The sequence below is a fragment of the Artibeus jamaicensis genome, unplaced genomic scaffold, assembly GCF_021234435.1.
Source record: "Artibeus jamaicensis isolate MK-2021 breed Jamaican fruit bat unplaced genomic scaffold, CSHL_Jam_final contig_3230, whole genome shotgun sequence".
NCBI lineage: Eukaryota > Metazoa > Chordata > Mammalia > Chiroptera > Phyllostomidae > Artibeus > Artibeus jamaicensis.
The window spans coordinates 4177283-4201916 of record NW_026521764.1 but is presented as its reverse complement, the minus strand read 5'-3'; the positions used below and the strand labels follow the sequence as shown (position 1 = coordinate 4201916).

Sequence of the window (24634 nt, the reverse complement as noted above, 5' to 3'; positions counted from 1 at the left end):
AAGGGGGGAAGAAGGATAGAGAGGGAGGGAGGGAGTTGAGAGGAGATAACAATTTTGAGTCAAGAAAAACCTCAGTGATGTGACATCTGTGCAAAGATGGCCGTTGTCAGTTTTCCCCTCATAGGATTCCCAAATTTGTATCTTTGACCTCTCTCTGGATTCCAGCCCTACTTTGGCATGTCAGCTCTTCCTGTGTCCCCACCACAGGAAGACACCAAAGCTGTCATGGCCACGCGTGAGCCCATCCCCTCCTCCACTTCCTCCTGCACCTCTCCATGTGCCCCTGCTCTAGGTAACTGCACTGCCTCCCGTTGGGAGGTGTACATTTGTACATACATAAATGTACACTCAGCCAGTGAACGTATAAGGAGCACCTTTGACCCAAACGCACTGTTCTAGGAGTTAGGAAAATACAGTCGTCTAAACGCCATTTTCTCCTCAAAAGCTGTGTCTAGGGAAATTAGTAAAAATATAGAAACAGTCCTGTGTTCCGTTCCAGCTCTTCCATTAATTAACAGTGGGCTCATCTTTACAACAGGGGATAATGTTACCTGCGTCATGTTAATAGTACAGGGATTAAATAAAACCTCTAGCAAAGTGAGCCAGTGAGTGAATAAATGGATAAATCAGTAAATGTGTTCACTGCAGTGCTTGGCATGGGAGGTTCTAGCAGACTAAAGGATGTCACTGAGGCCCACTCTCCTCTGTTCTCAGGCAGGCACCTCCCTGCCTTGCATCCTACCCCAGCTTCCCCAGCGATAAAGAGTTTCCATTCTCCTCAGCTGCACTAAAGTCATTGGTTCTCATAGAGTTATGTGCCCACTCCTGAACCACTCCTGAATCACTTGGGCCAGGAAAATACCATCGCTCTGATTGGCTAGGTTTGGGTTGCCACTCCCTCCCGGCATGAAGATTCAATCAGCTACATCGAGAATTGAGGGTGAAGAGTGCTGGCCCCTGAGGAAGATTAAGAAATTTGGGGGAAGAGAATGGAGAGCAGGCAGGAAAAAACAATGGATGTCAACTATGGCACCTAATTCATTCTGTCTTGTGTTATGGTTGGCTGTTTTGCTGTGTAGCTGCCCTCAGCTTGGGAACCTCGGAAAAAAAGGGCTGTATGTTTGTTATTACTGTATCCCCTGGAGAACTTAGGACCATCCTCTGAATACAGCACATGCTCAATAAATGTTTCTTGACATAAACTAATTCTTCGATGAACTAGTTTGAACTAGTTCCTATTTTTGCTCATTTTAAGTTCTGTGGTGTCTCGTTCCCTCTTTGTTACATGAAAATATGCTAAGTCTCAAACACACGCCTTTTTTTAACACTTCAATGGACAGAGTTCTAGCAGCAGGAGCACATAAAGTATCTTCATAATTTCTACGTATATTGACTCTCTTCTAAAGCCATTTTCCCGGCTAATTTTCCACAGGTGAGAAAAAGAGCACGATTCGACACTGGCCTTCTAAACACTCCATTTTGCTGTTTTGTTTTTGCTCAGCAAATGTTGCATTCGCTGAAAATTCAACTGCACAAGACTCAGTGCAGCCTTTCACGGGGTATCCTTTCTGTGAGCATCATCCCCGGATTCTGCCGCAGTGTAGAGATGTCCGTAGTCTTTCCCTGAGCGATTTAATTCTGATCTCTGTGGCCTCTCTCAAGGACCCCCCTCAAATTCTATCATCTCAAATGCGGCATTCTCTCCTCCCTCCTGGACCATTCAGCTAGAGACTTTGCCCGGCCTTGCTTGTAAGTACATGGCCAAGTGACTGAGTTCCTACCAAGTGATAGAGCGATAGGTACAAGTGCCAGATCATCTTCTTAAAGAGGTCTGAAATTTGACTTAAAAATAAAGAGGGCCTTACTAGGAGATGTAAATGATACATGTTTAACCAGATGAAGATAACTTTAAGCTGAGTGACGGGCACATGGCTATGTATTATAATACGTTATCTGTATATTTGTGTGTGTTTAAGATTGTGTTGAAAAATAAATTAAACGGCGCTTACCCCAGTTGTGTTCCCAACTTTCTTCTTCCGGGCTGGAAGCAGGAAGGCCTGGAGGGACCTGGAAAGCACATGTTGAGGACAGCAGAGTCGCTGCACCAACCTGGGTCCCCAAGTGACATCCTGGAGCAGGGCTTGCCCACCTGCCTTCAACAGTTCCTGAGAGAGAAGTCGATTTCTCACTCATCTGAGCGATTGCAATTTGGGGTCTCTTTGTTATAGTCTGTATTCTTCATGTAACCCTAGCTCCTCATCTACTTACAAACTGTCTCCTTTGCTCTAATGGACAATATCATCTCACTTGCCTTCATCATTCCTTTATCTTTTCCTGGGCTGGTGCTAAAATTCAATAAATGTTTATTATGGTTACGTTTTTCTTCCTCTAGAGGTCAGGCTGAACCACAGGCTACACAAACACCTATATTGCACTAAGACAACCTTAAATTAAATTACTCACAGTACAACTCACTTTCAAAATCCATACAAAAATGTCCCTTTTGAGTTTGGAGGATTATTATTTAATATAGTGACGGACAAACTTGATTCAGGAAAGAACCATAAGAAAGCTTGAGGGGGTTAAAAGTAGAGACTTTTGGTGTGTTTTGGGAGACTTCAGTAAAGCTTTAAATTACTCTTTAAGTACTTTTTTAAAAGTCAGACTGGACCTCAGCTTTGCATGGCATTCTATGACATAGCAGCACACATTTGAAGAAAATGCTCACCTGCCCACATAGTCAAATATTTCAACTTAATAGTCATTTATTGACTGTGACTATACTATATACCCACTAAGTTCTGCACAGTGTCTTATCAGAAACAAGTTGACCAAAAGAAGTATTGCATTAAAACATTTCATTGAATGGTCTCTTCGATCAATGAAAAGAGTATTCTCTTTGTTAAGCAAAGATTTCTGACTGTCTTGCAGACGTAATAAATGGACAATTACATTACCATTCTAAGGTCTACTGCCAAAAGAAATGGGTAATGAGGCACTGAAAGAGTGCTCTCCTTCACCCTCAGGACAACCAAAGTTTCCAAGTTCAAGGAGACAAACCTCTCTGAATTACCTACCCCCATTCTCTAAGCTCTTATGCTACTTTAGCTGGCTGCACCACAAAGAAGGACTTTGAAGAAGGGTCTGCAGGCCTTTGGTCTCCCATACAACCGTGATTCATCATGGACTCTAGAATGTTCTCCAAATTAAACTGTGGGCTGGAGCTGGGTGGGGGGGATCACACATGAAATGCAGTCCTCACCTTCCAGGGGCTACTGTCTGAAGAGAGGGACAGATGGGTGACCAACCATGCGGGGGAATGGGCGTGCCACAAGGCACATGGGGACAAGGGGGGTCCTGCTACAGAAACAGTGTGCAAAGGCATCTGACTTGTGGTGGGTGGGTCAGAGTGGCATCAGCTCAGAGGAGACACTTCATCAGTCCTGAGTAACTAATAGGAACCAGTCATGCAAGAGGGCATTGGGATGGGAAAGGAAAAGACCCAAAGACCCATCGAAGCAGAGAGGACGTGCAGTGAATTCATTACCCACAAGGTATCAATGAAGAAACAAACTCCAAAAGGTGGAGTGGCACTCCAGGCCACGCATCTCATAAGCAATGAAACAGTTTAACCTTAGTGCCATAGTCCCTACCTTTTTACGCAACCTGGTCCCTGAAGGAGAATCCTTCTCTCTTAGTGATATCCACATTTTGCTTGAACCCTGGCCTGGAGAACACCTAAGGTGAACACAAATGCCCCTTAATCATTCTGGGAAGGAATACAAAGTATTACAAATTCAAAAGATCCGAGTATTTGGGATTCTTTTCTTCAGACCGGTTTGAGAAATCTTCATATTAACATATGAAAGGCGCTGAGAAGTCCTGCAGAAAATTCACACTAACTTCGTTCAACCCAATGAGTCTGAAATGTTATTGACATGGAAACCTCTACCCGATCTCCATCCCCCCCTTTTTTTTTTAGTAACACTTATTAACACCTTTAAGGACATTCCATGTTCAAGCTTCTTACTGTGCTGACCAGGAAACTGTCGTCCAGAGAGGGTTGGCGCCACCTTTGGGTTTGCACTGGCCGCACAGCAGAGCCAACGCGCCCGGCGCGCCCGGACTTCCTCCCAGTGGACACTTTCTCCAGGAAGTCACGCTTCAGTATGTCCATTCCTTAACTCCGACACATAAACAGAACACACAGCACACGACTTGATAACCTTGTAATTGCCATCTTAGAAATTACCCTTTCAGAAAATACAAAGGAATCCCTAGGTGAGAGCTGAGATCATGTATACAAATTTGAAGTGTGTTTATATACACGATTAATCACCCTTGTCATGGTTTATACTAGTTATCCAAGTCTTACTAATATCAATTGTTTATCTTCACAGCCTTCCCACTAAAATAATAATACCAATAACAACTACTGGCCCTCTGTTCGCTCTCAATGTGAAGGATAACATTAATATATCGATGCAATTTCTAGTGTTTATCTTCATGCATTCATTTAAATGGAACCAAGACTAAAGAAATCACTTGCTAACAAGATAATCACAAAACAAATCTTTGTACCAAGTCCTTCATTGCTACATCAAATCCTATTATCACTAACTAAAAAAAAAAAATTCTTTACTTTAGAATTTGGTTGGAATCAAGACAAGAAAAAAAGAGGAGGGTGGAAATTTCCCATGCTTCCCCACAGCAGAAGAGTTGAAAATCTTTTTTGTTGTTGCAAAGATTTATATTGTAACAATGTTTGTTATATTAAATTTTAACTGATGCTTGATTGGAAATTTTTAAGGTAATATACAAAGTAAAAAAAAACATACTTTAAAAGTGGTCAGTCCCCAACTTTGAAGAGTACTTATGAGAAATAATGTATTAGGAAAGGTCAGTTGGGCTTTCTGTCTGGAAAGTTAAATGTTCAGTGCCTTTATTCTGTGTTTGTTACTGAAGCCTTCTTTATCGGCAGGAGGAGGCAAATGATACCCTGAAAGTGTTTCAAACATGCAACTTTGCTTATCTGCCTGTATTAATGATCCTTATGGCAGTTGTTACATTAACCTTATCACATGGTTCAGCAATAGGGAGAATCTATTGTGAAAAGGGGGGAAAGCATTGTTTCATATTGGAACTTTTTGTCAACCCAGCAATTTTCTGATTGTCAAGTGGTGATGGAGGGGGACTGGGAGTAAAAGTTAGATTTTGACTAGGTTTTCTTCTCAAAGAATAAAGTAGACATTTCCCAGCGGGTAATTCATTAAACATCAAATAATGCACAGGACACAGATTGGGTTATTGATGAAATGCTCATTACATGAGTTCTAGCCTTCATGAGGTCCACCAAGGAGCACAGCATGTGGCTCCTGAGGAAGCCAGTCTCACCTGCATGGCCCCAAATTGCTCATTTGTGGCTATGACATTATAAGAAATGCTGTTTGCCCCTCATGAGACTTCTATTTCCTTCTGCATACAACCTCTGTGTTCACGCAGAGAAAATGCAAAGGCTCTGTCTTTAAATCCCTTTTAACTTTGACAACAATACCAAACCTGACCCTGAGACCCTTACCTTCTCTCATTCTCTCAAGGTGTTTGAGAAACCACCTAACTTTATGACTGATATTAATGTTTTCATTTAACTGCAAATGCTTGAGCTCAATACACATCCTAGCAGAATGAACACAAGCCCCTTCTGCTCCTTCAGCCAGGTAATACGCTTTTTCCCTTTTTTTTTTCTTTCTTTTCTTTTTTCTGTGATGCCTTTAATGCAGAGCAGGGCTACTGATTACAAAGAGGCAGTTTGACTCCAGCAATAGGTCTTCTTCACTAATCCTCACTGTCATGGAAATTCCAGCTGCTACAAGAATAAGGGGCTCAATCCATATTTGCCAGCTCTAATATGAAATCTGTCAGAGCCCAAATTAATGAGTTCCAAATTCCTTACATCACGATAACAGGTTAAGACTGGTCAATTAATTACATAAATCCTTCCCGATTCATTGTGCGTTTGCGGCCCAGATTGTGTCTTACATTACTCCATGACACAAGGCCTTTTGGCTCCCGTTGTTCCGCAGAAAGGCCCCATTTAAGTGGAGGCTGCCTGCCACCGCAAAATGTTAAATGTCACACGTTAAATTTGCACTTTTCTGTAATTGCTTTTGTTAAAAAAAAATTAAATGAAAGCACAGGGCTCCCAGTACACCACCATGCAAAGGGCTGAAATTGCATGGAATGAATCCCGGCACAGGCAAGTCCCTGCCCACTACCTCTCCCAGTCTGCACCATCCCCTCTGCACCTGGTGCCCAGGGAGCAGCGGAACCCGGAAAATGGGAGTTTGTGAAAATAAACCAAGTTTCCCTTTGGAAGCAAAAATATTCAGAAGATTCTTTTCTTTATAAAAGGATTAAACTGGGATTCTTTACATAGCCAGCTTCCCTTCTGTTAACCAGTAAACCTATTATATATGTAAAACGCCATTGCTCTAATCACGTTTTTGGGAATACAAATTGTTCAACTGTGTGTGTGTGTGTGTGTGTGTGTGTGTGTGTGTGTGTGTGTTGCACTTGTGCAGGCCTTTGCCTTCCAAAAGGATGTTGCTAATGATTTTACTATTTGAATGTGTAACTGGTACATACCTACAGAGGAAGACTTGAGGATTAAGAGCTCGAAGGACTTCAATAATCAATCACCCAGGCCAAACCTTCTCACTTTTGAAACACCACAATGCGCCTGGAATCACGGCTAGTGAGAATTACTGTGTCCTAGAACTACAGACTCCCGGATTCCTAGAGCAATCTCTCCTCACCCCAATACATTTCCTTTTAGAGTGGGCTTTTCATGTGCTTGTGTGCTGTGTATGGAGTGGAACCAGTTCCGCTGTGTTTCTTTCTTCATCTCATTGCAAGCTGAGCCTTCTGCGAATACACGGGCCAGCAGATGATGCTCCCAAGCACAGACTGACACCTCTGTAGGGCGTTGGTCCTTTCCTCTTGGGAGCCTACCCCACTTAACCGCGCAGACACTAGCCAGACCCCAGGCAGCTCCTTCTCTGCAGCGCTGGCCCGGCAGCGCCCTCCTCTGTCCTCTGGCCGCCTTGCACCCAGTGTCTGCGACCGCAAGCCTGTTTTCCAAGGCAAAGAACGGCTAGTCTCCGGGCTCCCGGGGTAACAGAGTGGGGGCCTTGTCTCCAACTACAAGCCCCCCCCACACACACACACATTAAACCCCGACCCAGGGCTGTTTCTAGACCAGGAGGCACAAGCTTCTTCCTGGATGCAGTCCCTCCACCAGGCGCGACTGTGCCCTCCCTTTCAAGACAGGAAGGGAGCAGGTTAAAGCGACTGCAAGTACGCCTTGCAGGTTTTAGGGTCCTGGGGAGACTATAGAGGAAAGGGGTTAAGTAATGTGTGCGGTGCGGCACGGATAAAACATTTGGGACCCGTGGGTTTCGCCCAGCCACGCGACCACTCCGGGGCACTCCCGAGGACCCTCCAGGCCTCAGCCACACCCAGGGCGGGGCGGCGGCGGGGCTGCGGGGCTGCGGGGCTGCGGGGCTGCAGGCCAGAGTCCAAGCCTCCTGCGAGCGTCTGCAGAACAAAGCCTAGGGCCCAGCCCCGTATGGTAAAGGGACCCCGTATGGTAAAGGGGCCACTATCTCTCCCGTTTTCCACAAGGCAGACCCAGACCACGCAGTTCTGGAAACCCACCCGGGCGGCGGGGTCCCAGCTCCACACCTGCTCACAAGTCCAGCCAGGGTCCTGCAAACGATGAACTGAAGGCCCGGAGGGTCATCGGTATTCCAAGCTCCCTCCCACACCAAGCCTGCCCCCTGCCCCAGACCCCTCCGTGTTGTTTGTTTGTTTGTTTGTTTGTTTAATTTACTATGATTTTCAAGCAGCCAGAAGGGGAAGGGGACCTCGCGGACCCACATTTGAAGCAGGTGGGGCGGGGGCGGGCGCCGCAGGCTGTGAATTGCTGCCTTTTTGCGGTTGTTGTTCCCACTCACCGTCCGCAGCCCCCCTCCACGCCGGTTTTTTTCTTTCTTTTTCTCCGCAGCGCAGTTGCTATGGGTTACCAGGGCGGTTGCCATGGGTTACCGGACCGAGGCCGACTGGCTCGCTACCTGCCACCCAGTCGCCAGTCGCCGCGGCTGGGGTCCGCAGAGCAGCCAGGGCGGGAGGAGGCGGGAGCGCGCGTGTGCGGGGACCTGGCGCGAGGAGTGCGCGCAAGCAGGCGGCGGCGCCGCAGCCAACGGGCGACCGAGGGGGCAGCCGCGGGAGTTGACAACCACAGTGGGGTGGGGGGGCAAAGCTATAAAGAAGGCCCAGAGGTAAGAAACTAGCGAAAACACAACCTCAAGTTATACCCGTGCTGTGCCTCCAGCAGCAAAGACGAGCGGTGTGGGGTTTTGGCTGAATCTACACTTCTCGTTCGGGGAGAAAGGGTATTTTCCTCTTTAGCATATGTCATTTGCATAGTGTCTTTAGACCAGAGTTTAAATAAGCAGAAAATTGTAGCTTATTTTTTTCTATTCTCCTCTCTATCTCTTGAAAAGAAGTCTGGAATTTTGGAGAAAAAGAAAAGGGTCATTAACTACCAGAGTTTTCACAGCTAAAATAAATTAGTGACCAATGCACTGTTCCTAACAATAATCTAGAAAAGTTTCCAGCAAGATAGAAGAGCAATTGTGTCTGGCTTGAACGGACAATGGTGACTGGTTTTGTGAGACGCATATGGCAAAGAATAGAGCCAAAATCCTTTGTAAATATTTCCGTTTTTAAGGAAATTGTTGCTTATTTATGTCGTTCTAAAGTTACTGGACTCCACTCTATTACAATGTATTAATTTCTTATTACCTTTAGTTGCAAAGAAAATTGTATTTTCATGCTTTGAATGTCAAATTGCAATAACTAATTTCTGACAGCATTTTGTCTTTGAAAATGTGTTTGTATATTAAATAAAGTAATAAAAGGTCTGTATCCCAAACAAAAGCAGAAAACTGTATTGAAATCGTTTCCTCCATTGAAAACATGCTGCACTGGATTCATAGGATACCACCTAAGTAACTGAAATATTGAGAGGAAAATTATTTAGAAACAGAGTAAGATTTTGTTTTGTTATTTTTGTCTTAAAATTTTAGAGGACTTTTGTGAAAGGGGATGTTCCTTTACAGCTGAAACACAGAAAACCTTATTTGTACCATAGTAGCTCAATAATGATGACTCCTTGAGGCAAAAAAAATACATATTTTGTTCAAAACAACATTCAATTTACTGTTGGACATAATGGTAATTGTGGCTAGGCCAAATGAATTTGTTTAAACTCTTAATGGCCAGAAAAGATATTTTAAGGTAATTTCACATCACTTGTTTGTATTTAATTATTCAATAAAATGTGAACTAGATTTGAAAAGCTCCTGCACAAAATTTAGTATCTTAAGGAACCTGACTATGTGAAAGTAAACATTTCTGTTTTCCCTTAGTAGTTTTTAAAACTCAAAATTTCAACTAGAATTTAAATCCCTTTCTTCTAAGTGAGACTTCTAAAAGAAGTCCTAAGTAACAGGTTGTTGACCTTCACTGTTGACACCTTTGGGTTCTATATAAAACCATTTCCCAAACTCAACACATAAACCTGCTTTATAGGTAAACAGTTTATACCTTCAGAATTTTTAGCCAGGGAAATACAGTTTTGATGTACATAAATCATAAAACACTCAGGATTAGAATTCTTTAAATTTAAGTTCCATTAAAATATATACCTATTCTATTTAGTTTAATTATATACGTAATTATTTTCTTTTCCTAAAGAAAACTTTGCCAAAAAAAAAGAGAGAGAGACTTGAACAAAGCCAGAAAGCCACTGGGGGCTGAAGTTCATCTAAATATCTCAGCTGCTGGGTATCAGCTTTAACAAGTGCTTAGTTATCAGAACCACCAAACCGAGGCAAAAAGCCCCAAATGTGTACAGCCAGAGTGAATATGAAAGCAAGTTTCACGCAACTTCATGAAAAATTACCGATCACTCAAAAACACACCGAATTTAGGTCTAAGTCAGAAGAAATACATTCTCATATAAAATAAATGATCCAACAAACTGAAGTTGATTTTTTTTTCATGTTTAATATGAAAATGGTGAACTCATGAGGTTTACAATACCACAGTATTAGGCATGACTTAATATCCATTTTGATGGCTGTTACATCATCTAAAAGTAATATGGCAATTGGTAGCATACATTACATGCTTTTCGAAACTGCTGAAAAACAGAAGTAATGTGAATTCAAATACATATTTGCCGAAGAGCTGGGGGCTGCTCTTAAATGGCAGGACAGTAAACTTTTCATGTTGGCAAGATAAAAAGAAATTGCTTAACCTCTCTTTTTCTATATTAAAATAATGAGTGTTAGATGATAAAATAACAAGATCCAATACATTGAGTCAGATACTTTCAAAAGTTCAATAATGTTTTACACTGAACCAAAAAAAAAAAGAGAAGTTATGGAAATCATTCTTATTCTAATTTAATTTGTTTCTATTTCTTCTTAGTTACAGACATTTCAAAGACTTTTTAATGATACAATAACTTTTAAATTTCTAATTAAAATGAAGTGAGGTAACATTTAATTATAGCAACAAGTTATCCCAGTTATCGAAAAATGCCTTCCTATTAGTCTCAGAGATATTTTGCACTGTGCAACAGGGGAGGAACTTGGATAATTATCTCAAGAAAATGCTGCTTCGTCCAAAACTTGAAGTTCAATGTAGTTTAAGACATTTTTACTTTGGGTCATGGAAAAAAGTATTTTACTAAATTATATAAAATTATACTAATTCTCTGCCAGATACCTAAAAGGAAAAGGCTTTTAAAAAATGAATAATTAATTCTGAAATTAACAAGTTGATATCCTTTTTCTAAGTTATTGGAATACTTATTGGTAAAATTAAAATTTCTTATTTGTATAAGGTACTACTTCTAACCTAAACATAAATAACAAGTAACCACCACTGACAAAGTTATCTAGTGATGAGAAATTGCACATTTAGTCAGAAAATAAATCATTAACCTGTAATCCTAATTACACAATGCTAATGAAAACAAATGATTTGTTTCCAGCAACCACGCGTTAAAGCTGATGTTGGATTCCTGAATCTATGTATTGCAAATATCAGCAAAATTACCCGCACGATTTCTGTTTTGTCTGATGCGTAAACATTCTTTTATTATGTTTTTATTCATAAGATACCTTTCCCATCTAAGTGTGAAATAGAACACTGGAAAGGTTAAATGCTCTTAAAGTATTTTGGTCAAACACCCAAAAGCAAAGAGTTTCCCAGTGCAGGGGAAGTACCCGACAAGTGTCAGCCGCATGTCTGGATGGGGCGGTCTGGTCTAGCCTGTCAGTCTTCCTCGTGGTTAAGCTCACGCAGGCTGTGTTCACGGTCACACTGCCCCACTGATATAGGAAGGACTCTTCTGTCTGGATTTTAAATGCTATCTATTCCCCTATCTTTTCAAATTCCATAAAACCAACCCGGGTTTTTTGAATATATAAATCATCTCATTTGAGGGCAGGCAGGTTCTTGTTTTACCAATAATGTGTGCCCTATAAAAGAGACTGTTGCAACCACAGGCTTTTAGCTTTCTATGGAAGCTTCGCCAAAATAAGACAACATAAAAACAGCACTAATAAACAACCCAACGTCTTGAAGAATTTAAATACCTTATATCATGACAGTGAGCTTTAGGTAAGAATATATCATCAGCGAGCTTTCTTCTCTGTGACTGGACATAATTTGTGTTTCCTAAGATGGTCACGTTAGAATTCTTGTTCAGGATTCCTGCGGTGCTGCGCTCATTTTACGCCCCCGTGAACCGCTGTCATCGCTACTATGTCCAAACCCGGAGGATGAACTGGGAAAGAAAAGAGGGGGAAAATAATAAAAAGAGGAAATTGGTTTTCACAACACACTCAAAGCCTGAGTAACAGAGGAGAACTTTAATTATCTCCAGTCACAAAGAGAGACAGGAAATTTGGACTTTTAATTAGCCATTTGGAGTGCAGTTGGATATTTTTTTAGCTAGATAATTTAAACGCGAATAATTCAAGTCTGACTAAATGAAAGTCACATAATCAGAATGCAGATAATTGAATTTCTACTGCATTCATTAATTCAGTGTGGAGGTGTGTGTGAAGACTACTATGATGAGCTGTCACAACTCAATAAAATCTCAGTCAATTAATTTTTTCATTATCTCAGTATAACATCAACAAAAAAGGGAAGTGTGCGGAGCTATCTGTACACAGGCATGTGAGTACTATGTGTGGCAGAAATGCACACACGTTACATCGACATGCAAGGAAATACCTTTCTGAATCATAATCTATATCGTTTTCTTTTTTTCCCTCTTCATTTTCTTCAGGGAAGCGTCTGTTCATCAAGGCAAACTTGTGAATTGCTTCCTCTACAGAGTATTTAGTCTGCCCAGAGACGCACGCCTCGATGTCCTCCGCATTCAGGTGGCTTTGCAAGAAGAGGTGAAGTCTGCTGTCGGAGAGCAGCAGGGCATTGTGCAGGACCCTATATAAGGGGGGGGGGGGGAGGAGAGATAATCAGTGCACCACGGGGATGGACAACTACAGGGCAGAGGAGAGAGAAACATTAGAAAGGTGCCTCCGAAGTCACTTCTCAGCTATGGCAAACTCTGCGTCCATTGTGGACTCTGCTTATTAAAGGGATGAAAGCATATGTTAACTTTCATTCAATTATTTGGAAATTTAGGTGAGTAAAAACATGAAGCTAATAGTTAAGAACATCTGTTAAAAGAATAACTTCAAGGACATTTCTTCAATTTAACCATCTGTTGTGGCCATGTGGATTAATTATGGAAATATTTTGCTTGTGTAGTCATAGAAATTTATTCTACTTAAAAAAAAAATTTACTGCCAACCAGCATGTCAATTCTGTGATCTTTAATGGGCTAGGCTGTCAAGAAACATCAAAACTTTCAACTATTAAAAGTTCTGTTAAAAAGTCATCTCTTGATGGGGGGAAAAAAGACCTACTGCTATGCTTATACAAGTTTACAAGGGCTCAGATGAGAGGTGGCTTTTTTTTTTTGGAACACCTAAGATTGACTAGAAATTTCTCCAAAATCTTCAGTGTGCAGATTTCAACTAGTGCCTCAGAACTACAGGGAGGAATAAAAACTAACCTGTAGCAAAATCTACACATGCTGAAATTCATATTATCAGTAAATGTGTTTTTTCTGACAAAGTACAGCCTTCTATTTAAATAAAAACTGTTTTTTATCTTTTTAGCAAAGACTTTTAAGTATGCTAATCTTGTCTCTATTAATAATGACACAGTGACAAGACACTAAAACCGGTTGTAGGATACAAAACTAAAATACTAAAACCCAAGTATAATTTTGTCCAACATGGGATTTTTGGATATAGAGAGCTGTGAAAAATGGGTTACATATTTAAGACTAAATGGGCCTCACTTTCTACTCCACATTTTTAAACAAGTAACCAGGAAAGTACATCTCTTGGCCACTCATTTAATTTACTTAAAACCCAAGGCCATTAAAATATTTCCTTCCCTTCAAAATGAAAGAGATTTACTTTTTCAAGATGGCAAACATCTAAGAAAGCACAGTATCCACACTAAAATCTAGCTGTGCCCTTGGCTGTGCTAGGCTTATAAATGTAGTTTAAGAAAATATTCTTCCCTGGCCTACAAAAAGAAAAAGTAAAACCTTTGTGCTTTTTTTTTAAAAAAAGGCAAAGTCTGAAGCAAAGCAGCTAAACACTTCCTCCTCCTCTGGGTTGCCTGCCCTGGGTTCCCCCAGAAGATGATCATAATCACATGATAAAGAGTATTTTACCAAATACAAGTAGTAAAATAGCAAATTCCTCTCTCTTCCTACTCTTCGAGATTTGTTTTCTACCTTTACCGATGTTTAGCACTCTTGTTTTAAATACTTCACATCCAGAGGAGATTTATATGGCAATGACCCATTAATACTAACTCATATGCCCTGTGAAGTTTGAACAGAGGGCTTCCTGCCAGCTATGGGACAAGTAACCGTTCATAGGATTACACTTACTGCTTTGTTTCTGGTGGAAATGTGTTTTATTTTTCTCTATAAAATAATGGGTAATCTTTAAAATTGATTTTAGATGGTTCAAGGCATTACACCACAAAAGTAATGAGCACTAATGCCAATGATATTGGACACAAATTCATTTTAGCTTTATTTCATGTCTAAAGCAATTCTACTGAGCCTTGAACTGCTCACGTGCTGTTATTAACTTGCTAGTAACCTAACACATGGGTACAGCAAACAAAAGTGATCAGAGCCCAGGTTGATCGGGACCTCAAGGCTACTGTCTTTTTTCTTGAGCTATAATTCAATTTCCAATTTTACTGTACATTAGACTCATTTCCCAGTGTTTTCTTTTCTGCATGATACTGCCATCTGGAGGACACGCAGGTGAAAAGCAAGAGGGAGCCGGGCACACCCAGCTCTCAGTCTGAAGCGGGAGAAAGATGTGGTGGGCGTGGGAACCTCTGACCACCCACACAGGCCACAAGTTCAAAAACAGTACATCTGCTATGCACACTTCTGGGTTTTTCAATTCTTTCAGTCTGGCTGGCTAAATTTATGCCACTGTGCTCCATGGGTCTGAGTTTTAAATAAGCAAAAATAATCGTTAATGTGTTTATGATTTTTATTTTCACTGATATTTCATTCCAAAACTAAGAATACAAAATTTTAAGAGGGACTTCCTACCTGCTTTGGTGAGCATAGCTATTTCATTTAGGGTTATATCTGGTCTAATACATATCAGAGAGTGTGGTTGCATTGTATCGCCATATTAAATCTTTTACCCTGGTCATATTTGCGCGACAGTTTCCACAAACAAATCTAATAGCAGTAAATCAACTCCCAACTGAATATAAAGAGTACTTTGTAAAACAGTCAATAAAACGTCATCATTATAAGCCTCCATAAAAATAAGTGTGTACAATTTTCAAGCCTTTATAAAAGGAACTAAAAAAATAGCCTCTAGAATTTTAAAGGCATCTGTGAAAAGCTATTTAAAACATGAGCCCAAAGTTATTCTTTTTTCCATAACAACTTTAAACTAGACAAAGCAAAACCTGTTTTCCCTTGAATTGGATACAGTCAAAAATCTGGTTTTCCTCAACATGATTTTATTAGGTGTATTATATATTGGTTCAGTTGAGAACAATATAAAGCTGTGCAAAAACGTTTAATCCTGGCTAAGGATGCCCTGGGTCTGCTGAACCTAATATAATAGCACATACACACATTGGTATCACATGTGGAAGGTTAGCAGTCTGATGAAGGCAAAACAAATTTAATGCAGCCTGTTTATCTTTTAACCATGAGAAAAAACACAACCTACAAATCTTCCCTGAAGACATTCATGAACTGTGCTGTGGCGCCCTCTATTGAACACAAAGACACAAAAACTCTGTGTGTGTGTGTGTGTGTGTGTGTGTGTGTGTGTGTGTGTGTGTGTGTCTGTAGTGTTTCTAGGGCACCCTTTTGTAAAAAACTAATATTCCTTCAGTTTTGAAGGAATACAAAACTGTAATACAAAAGCCTACTTTGTACGGGACACGGGGTTGTATTAATGGGATGAATTCAGTGAAGGACAGCTGGCTCCCATTCATGATTATCAATCAAACATAAAAAATTAGTAGAAAGGCCATTTTCACAGTTAGTCTATTAACAGAATTTATCATTTTAGTCTATAATTTTCCTTTTCCATACTATAAGAAGAGACTTACAATTTATAACTATACAGGGAAGAAAAATCCAAAAGAATATTATAACCAAAATTGAGGGAAAATGAATATATTTGAACTATCTCACAATCATACTGACCAAATTTAACTTGCACTTAAGAGTTCTGCTCATTGTAAACTTGCCATTTCCTGGGATTAATATAGTACCTCCACCTTTCCTATAATTTCTTTGTCTATAAACTTGAGATCATACCCAACTCCTGATATTGTTGTTGGTACTGAGATGAAATGGATAAAAAGCTGCACTATAGCAAGTGTTCAGTACATGGTATAAATTATTTTTTGGCACCTAGTGAAAGAAACAACTTTTTAATTCCTCTATAAAGATTGGCCTGGATATGCACTTTGCTATTAAACATATATGATTTCACAAATGACCTTAAAATGAAAAAAAGAAACTGTTATATACACACATATGCCCGGAATTAGCAGCAATTCGGTTTTGAAGTGTTTGAGCATATTAAGTTTGAGCACTTCAAAACTTACATAAAGTCCAGATATTTTAAACACATGCTAAAAATCTGTCACACGAGTATAGTTCATATTTGATGCTGTGGCATCTTCGCTTTCAAGTTCCTAAAGTGGTCTACAGACAAACAAGGCACAGGCTATTGATGGTGGCCTGACTTAAAAGGTAACCAATGAAACCTCAGAGGGTTTGAACTGGGAACAGGACACGGTGCCCAGATGGCCAAATTGGACATTGAATCCCATTTCCCAAAGTGCGCTCAGGCTGAGACACCAGAGGCGCCAAAGACACGGAAGGTTGTTCCTTCTACACAAACCAGACAAAGAACAGGAGGGCTATGCCTCAGAATCTGAGGACCACAGGAAGGTGGGGAGAGTCAGGAGGGGCCACAGCATTCTGGCCATTTAGGTCAGGCCTGGCTCCAATCGCATGGTACTGGACTCCTTGCTTCCCTCAGGTTCAAACCACAGAGAAGTAGCCCAGCTTGGAGACTCTCGTTCACACAGCATAGCCGACCAGACAGCATCACAAGAGAACTTTGTGTCTGTGCTATGACTTGACTTCTGGTTGGTTAATGAATCTAGCCCTCCCCAATACACATTTAGTGCTCCCCCACTAGACTGGAAGCTACAAGAGGACAAAGATTTGTGTCCGGTTTGTGCAGTCCTGTATCCCTAGTGCCCAGCCCAGGCCAAAGTAGTAGCTAATAAATGGTTTTCCCCCCAGTGCATCACTTCAATGACACAACCACCCAGTGAGGTCAGCAATGCATGGGTAACATTTTCTCACTCTTTGTAGCAAACCAAGGCTCAAAGGAATTCAGTGACTTTCCCATGGTCATGTAGCCAGAAAACCATCAGGAGCCAAGATTCATGAGAGACCTGGAGCCCAGCTCCTGGAGCTCCTGATACAAGGCACTTTTCACTATGACGCCTGCATTGAATTCCGTCAGCAAGCAGCCAAAGGACACAGGATGCAAAAATAACCGAGCACAAGCAGAACTCCACCGCAGCCAAATGACTTTCACTGAAGTCATTAATTTGGTAGGATCAACTGTGAAAGGAAAGGTCATGTTCAAAACAATGACATGGCCCTGGCTGATGTGGCTCAGTGGATTCAGCTCTGGACTGCAAAGCAAAGGGTCACTGGTTGGATTCCCAGTCAGGGCACATGCCTGAGTTGCAGGCCAGGCCCCCAGTAGGGGGCACATGAAAGGCAACCACACATTGATGCTTCTCTCTCTCTCTTTCTCCCTCCCTTCCCCTCTCTCTAGAAATAAATAAATAAAATACTTTTTTTAAATGCAGTGACGTGATTCCTGGTTTTAAAAAAAGAAAGCCCACATGCCCTGAGATTAACTAGCAACATAAATACAAAGACACAGGCCATCCTTCAACCTTACAGTGGGGGAGGCCACTCTCTAAAGAAGACAAGCAGCTCCCCTTCAGCCCAGGCCTCACTGTCAATGGCCAGTCTGCAACTTCTCCGAGCAGCATCGGGAGCGACAGGCCACTCTGCAAACTTGGATTGCAGGGACCACGTCTTGAGGGAGAGGCCATCAGCCACCTGGGTCTCATACAGACAAGTAAGATGGGAGCTGTTCCCAGAGAAAGGGCAGAAAAACTCGACCAGATCTTTGTTCTGTCAAGCACATGATACTCAAAAGAATCACTCTGGAATGTTTTTCCAGGCTCAGATACTTGGTCCTGTAGTCTCATGTCGTTTTTATTTCTCTGGCTTCTTATTCTTTCCCAGGCCCCCCTCAATTCTATAATCTTTGGTGTTTCTATATGTCTCCATGACCCCCTCAAAGGAAAGGCAGTCTAACAATCTAACAGAAATAAATACTAATATCCATGTGCATACATAATAATCCAGCCCTTTATGAGTGAGCCACATGGAGAAAAGGCAGTATGCAGGGGGGGGGGGGCGGACCAAAAAACCCCAGAAATTATCTTCTGGAGGGCAGGCCCTTTGCAGTACAGGCTTCCCCCACTAGGTGTGTGCTCTAGGAACCCATCTGTATCAGTGTAGCAGCTGGCATTGTAGTGAGAAGTTGCATTCATCTTCAGTGAATTTTTTTTTAAGACTCTTCCAATGCCTTTGCCCATTTCATGATGGGTGATTTACAAGTGCACCTGCCCACACCACACTGAGTGTTCAGTTTTCGACCAAAAACAGCATGACCCTCCCCCATGCCCACCCTCCCTATTCACCCAATATTGCCCCAAGCGACTTTTTGTTTCCTTGGATGAAAAAAGTCCTCAAAGGAAAACATTTTGCTGATATGGAAGAGGTGAAACAAAAGAAAAGGGAGAAGCCCTAAAAATTATCAAAATTGATGCATTCAAAACCTGTTCTGAGCAGTGAAAAAATGTCTTGATAGGTGTATTGCATCCAGTGAAGAGTACTTTGAAGATGACTGACATTTAAACATGTAAGAATAAATACACGACTTTTTATAAATTAATTCCGGGGGTGTTGGTTACCCCTTCATATTATATCAAGGTAGCTCTAAGGTACCATGTAGTAAATTTGAAAGATTACTTCAAATCCCAAGGCCAGTAGAAAAAGACAGTCCAGGAGACTGGGCTCTGCCACTTAAGCAGCAGTCAGTCACATGACTCAGCCTAGTTTCTTATCTGTAAAGCAGGAAATTAGAAAAATTGGCTCAAGGCTATTTCATTTCTACATGCGTCAAACAAACAACGGCCAATACTCAGCTACCACATATTACATGCCAGACTGTTGTGAGTGCTTTACATTCATTAATTCATTTAACCCTCTCAACAGTCTTATACAGCAGGTACTATTATTAACTCCATTTTACAGGTGAAAAACACAGACAAAGAGGGAGTAAAAGACTTGCCCAAGTGCCCAGCTTATAAGTAGCTGAGCCAGGATTTGAATCCAGGCAATCTGTCCGCAGCGTGTGTGTGCAAACCAGCGTGCTCTCCCATGGGTTGGGTATTCCAGCATTCCAGAGTGGGGGGAAAAATTATAGTAGTGTGAATTTAAGTCACCTTAACTATAGTACTTCCCATTACCAAGTAACCCAGAGTTAATAACCCACAGAGACTATCAAACATCAATAAATACTCCCTTATAAATATTCCCTCCAAAGAGTAAACTATTCATTTAGAGGAGCCAGAAGGGTATTAGCAAGCCCACTGCAGAGCTGATTTTCATCTGTCAATCCTAACTGCTGTAAATAACGATGGTTTTTAAGAAGTGCGTTTTTAATAAGGTAAATCTGTCTCCTGGCAAATTTTAGTTTTGTCAGCTAAACTTCCAAGTAATTTGGCTGCTTTGCCATTTAAGGGACCACGTATTTATTATCAGGCTCAATTAGTTCATTGTTTTCTTTCGGGAAGATTTGGTCCGGAATATGCACCATCAGACGTAAGCCACAAGATGGAGCTCTAATAAAGGAAATGAACGACTGAGCAAGGCTCTGGAGCAGATCATTAGCATTTCAGATAGGATCCGGTTCTCCCCACCTGAACGCGGGACACCCAACTCTTGCAAACCACTTTTCTCGCATTGCCTGTGGGGCCACATGAGTTTATGCACACTTACTTTCTGAGGAAATCTTCCAAACCCTGACGCCGTTGATCCACATGCTGGTGATTGTTCATATTGAAAAATAGGTTTTTAGATGGAAGTTCTGGCAGTTGCCTTATGAGAAAGGAAAAAAATTATAATCATCAAATTAAGGTGGTTTAGTTCCAGAAATCTCTCAAAGTAAAAGCAAAGTATGCATGATAATTATTGCACAGTGATTATATGTTACATTAGAGCTGTATAATAAAGATAAGAGAATATTAAAGAAAATCCCATTTTTAAACATTTTTCAGGACTTTCATGGTTAATACACATAAAAGCTGGTGGAATTCAAGTGATAAATATTGAATTCAGATGCCGTAGCCACAAAACTAACTAAAACTATAATTACAATCAACAAGAATGTCTATTAAATCCTTCCTATTATTCATATCAAATTTTTAAATATTGAATATAATAATAAAGTCTCCTCAATATACTCTTTAAGTCACTTACACCAGCAGCGCATTACTTTGGAGTCTCTGCCTCAGCCACACAAACTCTCTGTATCTTCTTCGTACACAAGACGTTTTCATTGTAAAACACATGCTATTGGTCTGTTCAGAAAAAAGAAAAATATAAGCCTCACTTGAGGTAAAAGTGCTTTTTTCTTACTTCTATAACTCATGATATAACCCCCCAAAAAATTGTTTAAATAGGATTTTTAAAACCAAAAATACATTTGCACTTAAACCATAAATAAGCAGTGTTGACCTGGGGCAGGCCGGGCACTCCCTGAGTCCCGAAGTAGCCCCTGATCACCCGCCAGCATTGCTTCAAAGGAGAGTCAGAAAATTGAAATCCTGAGGCATAAATGACCCAACAGCACTCAGGGTCATCCACTGCATTTAACACCTTCCATGGGTCTGTGCAGCTGGAAAAGCCTTTGGGGGCTAGAGACACCTTCTCCTGGTCCTTGATGTAACATCACAGAAGCCATCATGTCCTTGAGATGGCCATCACCACAGATCACCCGGAAGCCTGAAGTCACTTTGAAACCAGAGAACAGCATGTCCCTTCTCTGCCAGACGTGACCTGTTAGAAAGGGGTCCAATGCACAGGGACAAACATCCTCATGGGTCACCCACATTCTAGTCCTGGCTCTGCTATGGGGCAAGTCACTTACACTCCAGTTTCCTGATGGATGAAATGGTGCACACCACTTCACAGGGTGTGTGAGGACTGACAGCAAGCAGTTGGCAAATGTTACCCATTAACATTATTATTAGTTACTAGATGTTGGTTTCCTTCCAGCTACCCTAAGGCAGACATGGAAAAAGCCACCTACAGAGGCCCCATCCTCAGCAAAGCCATGATGCTTCTCCTTTGAGTAAACACTGGGCCGGCAAATACATGTGTCTCTTGTGTGGGTAACGCAAGAGATGGACAAATATTTGTCTATTGATTTTTTTGTAAGAAGATCCTCAATTCTCTATATTTATTTCAAATTTCTATTTCATGATCTTTAATTACCAAATGAGAAAATTTTTGCCATATTCTACCATTAATAACTACCCAGCAGTTGTTTTCCTTAGGAAATGTGTTTAATTCTTAAACTGTCCCCAGGAAACATATGACAGAGTTCCTGGTATTTCTCAGAAAACCCTGGATGCAGAGAGGTTAAATTAAGAGACCCGCCCTCACAGCAGCCTTTGTCTCAAACCCACCCAAGGTGCTGGGTGGAGTTTGTGGTACAACACCCCTCCGACTGTGATTTCAAAGCACCCAGCGCTTCACTCTAATGTGACCCCTGGGGACTAGGAGAGCAGGCAGTTTACACCCGCATTAGTGCCCTAAGGAGGCCTGGGCAGGAAGGCACCCTCTCGGAGCTCCCTCCCCAGAGAGCGCCAGGCCACTGTGGAGACCCCATCGCCTCTGGTACACACTGGGTCGGTTTCAACGCCCTTTCCCTTCTCTGTTTAGGACCACGTGGAGGCTGATAACTACAGATCCCGCTGGCACCTGCGCCAGACGAAGATCCACCTACCCATAAGTCCTTCCTTTGCAGAGCAAGTTCAGGGAGTATAGATGACAGACTACCCACCTCTACAGTCCACTAGTTTAAAATTCCAAGTAAATAAGATTTCAGAGTTGCCTACTATCATTTCCCTTGAGATTAACTATTAAGTGGACTAAACAATGGCTTCTCCACCCGCAAAGATCTACGGTCACAGCATCTAAAGGAGGCTGACCGTGACTCTCCGACCAACGCTCCCGATTCTTGACTGTACAACAGGCAGAAGCTGCTTCGGGATCAGGCTGCGCCAAGATCACTAATTTATTAAGTTCCTCTAAATAGATTTGCTTGTTTCGGCTATCTGTCAAGCCAAGCTGTATTCATTGTCAATTTATTCACATGTCTGAGAAACACCAGGCCACCGCCAAATATTTGTGGAACCCCCAATTTCTGGTTTGAGATAGATGGACATTTTTGAATTCATATCATGCGACTTATGTGGCAGAGAAAAATCTACGCTTTCATTAACTCTCGGAGGATAATCAAATTCCATGCCTACTGTAAAGCATATGATAAGGACCTACACATTTTTTAGAGGAAGTTAAAAGGCCACTAAATAATTTAATTTCTTTTCAAAGGTACAATCATATACATTTGTGTTAAAATTTTCCACACAAAATGTATATCTGGTGTGACTTTAAGAATAAAATCAAAACAAAATCAAAATACAAAGTATACCCTGACAATGGCTGTCAACCCAATCAATGAAAAAGCAGCCCTGAGTTTTCGGTTTTGTTTATTTTCTAAGTTGAAGAGCCTCAGGAGGAAAAAGAGAAAAGTTTCATGTTTTATGGCTAGTTAGTGATGGCATATCTAATCTACCAACGTAGCTACTTATCATGGGAAAACTGGAGGTAGCTGAATTTCACCTCACCTGTGCTGTGTGGTCACAGAGAAAGCCTGGGCCTGTCGCTACATTCCCAAGAAAAGCCTGGACTAAATCAGCGGGGAAAAGTGGCTACACTCATGATGAGGGCCACAGAGCTCCAACGTGTGGGTCAGATCCACCTTGCCACTTGTCTTCACCAATAAAGTTCTGTGGAACATGACTACACTCATTCACTTCTGTCTTGTTCATGGCTGCTTTTGCCCTATAGAGCAGAATCGAGTAGTGTGGAGAAAGACTGCGTAGCCCACAGAGCTGAAGACATTTATTTACTACCTGGCCCTTTAAAGATTTATTTTTAGAGAGAGGGGAGAGAGAGGGAGACACATTGATCAGGTGCCTCTCCCACACAAACCAACAGGGGATCAGGCCTGCAACCCAGCATATAGCCCGACTGGGAATCAAACAAGTGACCTTTGCTTTGTGGGATGACGCTGGTCTGGGCTACTACCTGGCCCTTCACAGAAAAAGTCTGCTGACCCTGTTCAAGATGATCACAGAAGGACACACACCACATGACACTGTTCACGGGATTAGGACAGAACATTCTTTCCAATTAAAGAACGTATGTCTAGTTATTTACTTGTGTTAATTACTCAGAAGCTAGATTAGGGAAAAAAATTACACATATTCATTTGCTGCCTCCTTTTTTTCCTTTTTTTTTAGTTTTTTGGTTGCTGTTCAATAGTTCCTATTTTCTTATTCTACCTATAAAACACTATAGATCTCTTCCCCAGAGAACTCCGCATCCTCTCAAAACAGAAGACATCGAGCAATGTATTTATTTCCTGGAAATATGCTATAACAGATCATAAATACTATTAATGAGGTATAAATATTCTTTAAGCATGAATTTTATATGTATTCACATCTTCATGAAGGCAGTAAACATTAAAATATTAATATTAACACAGGTGCAATAAGGAATTCAAATAAGAAATTTTCAACTTCAGGGGCCATCTTACTACTTCAAGATACAAGCATTAGCTGTGATCATTAAAGTTCAGTTCTTTGAATAAAGATCACTTCCCAAATTTCAACTGTAAGTATATCATCCTATCCCATCAAACAGACTCTACTAAAACTTACTATGATTCCCATGGGCTACCGACTGCATACTTACATGAATGCATATCTCGTAGTCAATGTAGGAATGCCAAAAGTCCTCCTTCTGAATCCGGGGGTCGCGGACCCAGACACTCACGAACTCCTGTAAGGGCATCGTAAACAAAGAGCCGTGTTTCAGGACTGCAAGTGGGGGCTCGGCAACAGATGAGAGCAATAAGCTGTACCAGGACAAAACGGAAATGAACTTCGACCAATGTGGTCATGGCTCTTTGAAAAACAAGAAGTTAATGAATTGGGCTCTGTAGGAAGTCCCCCGACCCCCGAAAAAAAAAAAACACTTGCCACATGATGGAATTTTTAAAATAATGCAAAACCAAGTTTGTTGTACTTCTGGAGAGTTTTACATGTTGTAAGAGGATAGTAAGAAAGTATATTTTAATCATGAAAAATAGGTTCATGTTTTTCTCAAATTTTAAAAGTGGTCATTTCTTACTTTCTTAATGGTTCTAAACTAAAACTGTAGGCCCTGCCTCATACATTACATACTCCCTGCAACACAAATGAGAAAAAGTAGCAAAGGTCATGTGAAAGGCAAGCAATGAGCAGGTACAAGGACTCCGTGTGTGCCCCCAGCTTTATGAGGAAAAGCTTCGTTTAAAAAGATAATGACATGGCCCTGCTGGTGTGGCTCAGTGGACGGAGCACCAGCCTGAGAACCGAAAGGTCGAAAGGTCGC

General features: G+C 41.3%; 1 protein-coding gene and 1 long non-coding RNA gene across 3 annotated transcripts in view; both read right to left on the bottom strand.

Annotated features, from left to right (window-relative positions):
- LOC128627144 (uncharacterized) overlaps positions 1 to 8142 on the bottom strand; it is a 96355-nt gene extending 88213 nt beyond the window's left edge. The window contains exon 1 of the long non-coding RNA XR_008391260.1: positions 8016 to 8142. This is a non-coding gene — a long non-coding RNA (uncharacterized LOC128627144). The remainder of the gene's footprint in view (positions 1 to 8015) is intronic.
- A 1969-nt stretch (positions 8143 to 10111) lies between these two features.
- Positions 10112 to 24634, bottom strand: part of SNX10 (sorting nexin 10) — a 57812-nt gene continuing 43289 nt past the window's right edge. For both annotated transcript variants that reach the window (XM_037126541.2, XM_037126543.2), the window contains exons 3-7: positions 23954 to 24040; positions 20384 to 20484; positions 19904 to 20002; positions 12379 to 12591; positions 10112 to 11923 (exon numbers count right to left, since the gene is read on the bottom strand). In XM_037126541.2, the coding sequence (XP_036982436.1) occupies positions 11842 to 11923; positions 12379 to 12591; positions 19904 to 20002; positions 20384 to 20484; positions 23954 to 24040 (582 nt within the window). In that variant the 3' untranslated portion in view covers positions 10112 to 11841. The remainder of the gene's footprint in view (positions 11924 to 12378; positions 12592 to 19903; positions 20003 to 20383; positions 20485 to 23953; positions 24041 to 24634) is intronic.